General features: G+C 39.3%; 2 protein-coding genes across 2 annotated transcripts in view; one reads left to right on the forward strand and one right to left on the reverse strand.

Annotated features, from left to right (window-relative positions):
- Positions 1-3,075, reverse strand: part of LOC107697923 (phosphatidylinositol 5-phosphate 4-kinase type-2 gamma-like) — a 10,685-nt gene extending 7,610 nt beyond the window's left edge. The window contains exons 1-2 of the mRNA XM_016498795.1: positions 2,922-3,075; positions 2,227-2,649 (exon numbers count right to left, since the gene is read on the reverse strand). Of these exons, the coding sequence (XP_016354281.1) occupies positions 2,227-2,388 (162 nt within the window). The 5' untranslated portion in view covers positions 2,389-2,649; positions 2,922-3,075. The remainder of the gene's footprint in view (positions 1-2,226; positions 2,650-2,921) is intronic.
- A 1,278-nt stretch (positions 3,076-4,353) lies between these two features.
- LOC107697832 (SPRY domain-containing protein 3-like) overlaps positions 4,354-6,229 on the forward strand; it is a 20,731-nt gene continuing 18,855 nt past the window's right edge. Inside the window, exon 1 of the mRNA XM_016498684.1 lies at positions 4,354-4,408. Within this exon, the coding sequence (XP_016354170.1) occupies positions 4,355-4,408 (54 nt within the window). The 5' untranslated portion in view covers position 4,354. The remainder of the gene's footprint in view (positions 4,409-6,229) is intronic.

The raw sequence follows: 6,229 nt of genomic DNA on the forward strand, positions 1-6,229 counted from the left end.
TCCGGCGTGATGACGTCATTACGCCGGATCTGGGTCAGCACCAGCGCCGCCACACGTTCGCGTCATGATACTGCCGTGAACACGCATCCACAAGTGACTCAGTAGAGACGAAAATGTGGAATAAAGTTGTTATTTTTGTTTTCTTTGGGCAAAAATGCGTCCTCGTAGCTTCGTAACTTTCCAGTTGAACCACTGATGTCACACGGACTACTTTGTCGATCATCTTGGTACTTTTCTGGACCTTGAACATGGTAGTTACCTTGCTGTCTATGGGAGGGTCAGAGAGCCCTCAGATTTCATCAAAAATATCTTAAATTGTGTTCAGAAGATGAACGAAGGTCTTACGGGTTTCGAACAACACGAGGGTGAGTAATTAATGACAGAATTTTCATTTTTGGGTGAACTAACCCTTTAAATACACACAAGAGAAAGAGAAGTGCTTTTCAAGTTGATCAACTTCTAAACAACATAATTCTTTAACCCTAACACTAGACAATATATCCAATAAACTGACCCATTTTTCTTCGCATTTCTAATGTTCACTTAAGACACAACAGACTGTTTTCTTGAATACCATCAAGCATGCCTAAACTTAATTTTTTCATGTTTCTTTATTGTTCCTTTATCGTTTCTTTATCAGCGTGTCAAAAATTAAGCAGTCCTGCGAAATCGACATACCGCCAAGCCATTTTTACTCTCAACACATTAGAGATTAACTTCTGAAAATGCTGATATTAAGCTGTTAAGCTATTTAGCTGTTAATTCTATGTAGAATTCAGGAACCCTTGTTATAGCGACACCGGTGGTCATTAAGTGAGCTGTGGCCAGCAACTTATTGCTCATGCTCTTGCACACACTCCATAGTAATGCGAGCGAGTGATGGCCAAATTGGCCAATGTGATTCACCGACATCATGTCAACAGATGAGGTTCATTAAAATTGCACTGTTATGATAATTTCCCTTTCCCTGAATTTTCCCAGCAAAACTGCCCTGAGTCCTTCACATAAAAAGCAAAAGCAGCTTCTTTCATTGTTTTGTTTTGGGTTTTTTTCCAGTTGGAAGATGGAACCATGAACGAATTGATTCACCTGAATCTAGCCAAAAACTGTGATAGGCTTTAGCTGGATGTACTATTAGCACATTTTATTTTTATTTGTCCAACAAAATACAAATTACAAAATACTCAAAAGTAATTAAATATGCATTTTAAATACATTTCATCAAAATACTGCCCATCTCTGGCAACAACCAAATGCTTCAAATAACATAAAATCCCTCTAAAAGCAATCACTTCCTCCAGGATCCCAAAAAATGAACGTTTACAGGATTCCTTTGGGAATTTCAGTCATAATTAAAAACACTATGATTTAGACTCACTGCATAGCCATATTAGTCGTGCATTTTTACTAAATTGTTTTTTTTGCATGAAACATTTAAATGCAGAAAAACATTATATAGACAAGACAAAGTTAAGATATTAAAAGCATATTTCGACAAAAATTACTTTCTCTACACCAGTTAGTCATATTAAATCTGACTCATTTGCCAAACGGCTCTTTCGAACAGTGTCAAAGAACCGTTCAAATAAATGATTCAGTGATTCGTTTAACTCATGACGTTAAGTACATAATCCTTTGGTCCGTCATTCGGGAGATGAATATTATCTAAAACGTTCAATCAGAGTTATATATAGGTACATATGTTTAAAATGTTTTCGTACGTATTACATGAGTGATTATTGTAATTTCATATGTCCCAGTTAAATTTGTTGCATAAGCAATTCAAATAATAAAATCAAAGTCATTTAGAACCTAAATACGATTTGCATGTCAATTAAACAATACTAAAAGTAAAATAATGCCCAGAATCGGGTGAACTGCTTGGCCCGATTCAGTCTGATTCGACACAAATCGTCGAGAAACTAGCGTTGTGAACCAATTCGATTTCAAAGATCCGACTCAAAATAACGATTCGTTCGCAAATCAAACATCGCTAACAACAGACAGTTGCAAATCCGCCGCGTGCAATGAAACAATGTGTCCGGTTTGCGCGTGATGCCGTGTGCCAAAATCCATATCAACAATATACACAAATCATGTACTTAAATAATAGATAATTTATTTAAAGATCTCTATTCCCCAGCATACGTACTTGCAGCTAACTGTTAGCTCATAAAATGGCAGTTGTGTGATGTAGGAAGTTAAGTAAATCATATACCACCTTACCGAATGATTAACGCCCCACATGAACACGCTGAGCATCGGGTCGCTCGCCCGGAACACTTTCACCTTCTGCTGCACGAAATGTTTCTTCTTGGTCTTGGTTTTGGGGGCGAGCATGACCATCGGGCTGGAGGCGCTGCTGGTGTTACCGAGGGACGCCATCATCACGGTCACTCCCCTGTAACACAGCGGTCTCTTTTCCTCTCGGATCCGCCTCCCTCTGTTCCTGCTCCGGTTCCTCTAACTGACAATCAAAGGTCGAAAACAACACAAGCGCTATGCTGCGGAGGCCGGTTTTCCGCTGTGTTTGCAGGCCCAGATGGACTGACTCTTCATGGAAGTGAACAACACTAGGTTGCTGAAGTGTAGCAGTGATACAGATGCTCCTCCCACAAGTTCAGAGGAACAGAGCTTGATATATTGTAACTAGGGATGTAACGATTAACTGCGAGCCGGTTGAAAATCGATTAAAATATGTGGTTGAGATGCTAAACAAATCGCGATTCATTTAGGTGTAGGAGTTTATATGAATGCATGTCTGAGGGGAACTTACTGTCTTTTAATTTATAATTTGTCTTAAATCTAATTTTGTAAAAAAAATAATAATAATAATCGTGAATCAAATCGAATCGTGAAATCAAAATCGTGAATCGAATCGAATCGTGAGTTGAGTGAATCGTTACATCCCTAATTGTAACCGCAAGAATGTGTCAGACTCTCACCTGAGTGTAGGTCACGTAGTTTGCGGACGTACAGGTGAGATGAGACCCTGAAACAATATCAAAGTTAACCTAACCATAACTATTAAACTTCGTCTGAATCGTTCCTGCGGTTGACATGTCCGAACGAACCGTTGTTTTGAGGTGGATCTTTTCAATTAATCGGTTGAACCGGTAAAAAACAAAAAAAAAACGGTCCGTTTTCGGATCGGACTGAATCGGTCCGAGCGGTTCTCGAATCAGCGATTCGAGCGGAAACATGCCAAACAAAATGAGCCGAATCAATCAGTGGAATCGAGAATTTGATGTAGTTTTCAAGAAATAGAAAGACGTAGACATCAAGCAAAGCATAGTTTTATCAACATGAATACGAAACATGCTGTATTTAGCCTAAAAGGCTAATAAAATGTGCGAAAAATGTTCAGCCAGAAGAGAATTTGTATTGTTTCATGTAAATTCGAATTATATTTAGATTCTAAATGGCTTGCAATAGGATTTAGCCTGTTTGAGCCGAATCACGACTGCGACAACCTGAGCTGGGATGCATAAAATTACAATAAACAATAATCATTAATCTTAATCGAAAGGAAAAAAAACGCATAGTGCTACATGGGTTTATTGAGACATTTTAGAGGGTATTCTGCAGTCTTTAATGTAGCACGCCATCATGCCAGTGGCTAGGTAAACTACACGAAAGAATCATCTGGTTCTTTGAAAAGAATTGTTCGAAAGAACCGACTCGCGAAATTGAGTCTTACTTCCCGACACAAGAAATACCTCAAATAGTGGGGCGATTTAGCTTGACTGAAGTAAGAACTCAGCCGTAGTAGAGATCAGAATATCAGTAGACTTTTGGAGTGGAGTTGTTTGACGTTTGGGCCAGTAAGCAACCACCTGCCTGCATAACAATGCGCGAAATAAGAGAAATCACATAGCAACACTCTGGCAACCACCCAAGCCATGCTAGCATTGAGAACTTTTACACAGGTAAACACAACTCACATTTTCCTACAATCTTTCGAAATTAGCTATAATTAGTCTACTTATCATTTAACACGTAAAGTGGGTTGTCCTAGCAATAGCCGAAATGTCTGGGAAGCGTTTTTGAAAATTCATTATTTTTTGCAATTCTGTTTGCTGCCGAAAATCGTACACTTCACCATAAAAAATATGGAACTTTTTTTTTTTTTTAATGATTGTATATCTAAAGTCAGCAATGTATGTGGGTAAACATACTTAAATATATTTGGTCATATCTTCCTTTGCAGATTCTATATTTTGGCTTCCATAGTTTTTGATAACTAGATTCGACACAGCGAATAATGCATTAAAAAATGTTGCTTTCGTTACAGGGCGAATAAACTCTCCACGTGACAGTGGTACAAAGTAGGACATGATGTAAGCACAGACATATGCTATATTCTGCTATATGTTGTTACCTTGGAAACAAGCATGTGGATTGTTGTGTGAGTATATATGCATGAATCTGTCTTGGCACAAAAGCTCCAGCAATATTTAATCTTTCCTTTATATTCATGAAAACTGGACTCTATAAATAGCATTATATTTAACTGCTTGGCTGATATAACAAAATATTCTACCCTGATAAAGCATAAAGTTATTTTTAGTAAGCAAAATCTGTTCTGGGCTCGCAAAAATGCAGTCACCATACAGTGGGGAAAATATTTATTTGATCCCCTGCTGATTTTGTAAGTTTGCCCACTTACAAAGAAATTAAGGGTCTGTAATTTTATGGTAGGTTTATTTTAACGGATAGAGAAAGAATATCAACCAAAAAATCCAGAAAAAAACATAAAGGTTAGAAATTGATTTGCATTTCAGTGAGTGAAATAAATATTTGATCCCCTACAAACCAGCAAGAATTCTGGCTCCCACAGATTGGTTATGTGCCCATGTGGAACACAGATTAGTCCTGCCACTTAAAGAAGTTACTCCTAATGTCAGCTCGTTAGGTGTATAAGACACCTGTCCACACAATCTGTATCTTCTGGTGCGTTCAAGTCATGTCGGATAGATCGTATTTACTAGTTGAACGCACATGAACGCCACCACAAAATCGCTATTACGAGTGGGAAACTCGAAATTTTCTTTAAGCCCCAAGTTTCCGAGTTGGGGGCGTGTCAATGAGAAACATGGCGGAATCGATGGATGCAACGTCTGTAGTTGACGGTAAAACGCACCTGACGTCGTATTTACGACTTGTCAACTCGTAAGTACGAATGTCCCAGGAGGACTTGAACGCAGCATTCCATTCCAACCTCTCCCACCACCATGGGCAAGACCAAAGAGTTGTCAAAGGATGTCAGAGGCAAGATTGTAGATCTGCACAAGGCTGGAATGGGCTACACGACCATCTATGCCGGAATGGACTGAAATCCTGCAGTGCCCACAAGGTCCCCCTGCTCAAGAAGGCACATGTACAGGCCTGTTTAAAGTTTGCCAAAGAATATCTAAATTTTTCAGAGAAGACTTGGGAGAAAGTGCTGTGGTCAGATGAGACCAAAATTGAGCTCTTTGGCATTAACTCGACTCGCCGTATTTGGAGGGAGAGAAATGCTGACTATGACCCCAAGAACACCATCCCTACAGTCAAGCACGGAGGTGGAAACATTATGCGGTGGAAACATTATGCTTTGGGGCTGTTTTTCTGCTAAGGGTACAGGACGACTTCACCACATTGAGGGGCAAATGGACGTGGCCATGTACTGTAAAATCTTGGACTAGAACCTCCTTCCCTCAGCCAGAACACTGAAGATAGGTCTTCCAGCATGACAATGACCCGAAACATACCACCAAGGCAACAAAGGAGTGGCTCAAGAAGAAGCACCTTAAGGTCATGGAGTGGCCTAGCCAGTCTCCAGACCTCAATAGAAAATCTGTGGAGGGAGCTGAAACTTCGAGTTGCCAAATGACAACCAAGAAACCGTAAAGATTTAGAGAGGATCTGTAAAGAGGAGTGGATCAAAATCCCTCCTGAGATGTGTTCAAACCTGGTGACCAACTACAAAAAACGTCTTACCTCTGTGCTTGCCAACAAGGGCTTCTGCACCAAGTACTTAGTCATGTTTTGGTTGGGGATCAAATACTTATTTCAATCACTGAAATGCAAATCAATTTCTAACCTTTATATAATGTGTTTTTTCTGGATCTTTTGGTTGGTATTCTGTCTCTATAAGTTAAAATAAATCATAAAGTTACAACCCCTTCATTTCTTTGTAAGTGGGCATACTTACAAAATCAGCAGGGGATCAAATAAATATTTTCCC

Source organism: Sinocyclocheilus anshuiensis, unplaced genomic scaffold (genome assembly GCF_001515605.1).
Source record: "Sinocyclocheilus anshuiensis isolate Anshui unplaced genomic scaffold, SAMN03320099.WGS_v1.1 scaffold78, whole genome shotgun sequence".
NCBI classification, from domain to species: Eukaryota; Metazoa; Chordata; class Actinopteri; order Cypriniformes; family Cyprinidae; genus Sinocyclocheilus; species Sinocyclocheilus anshuiensis.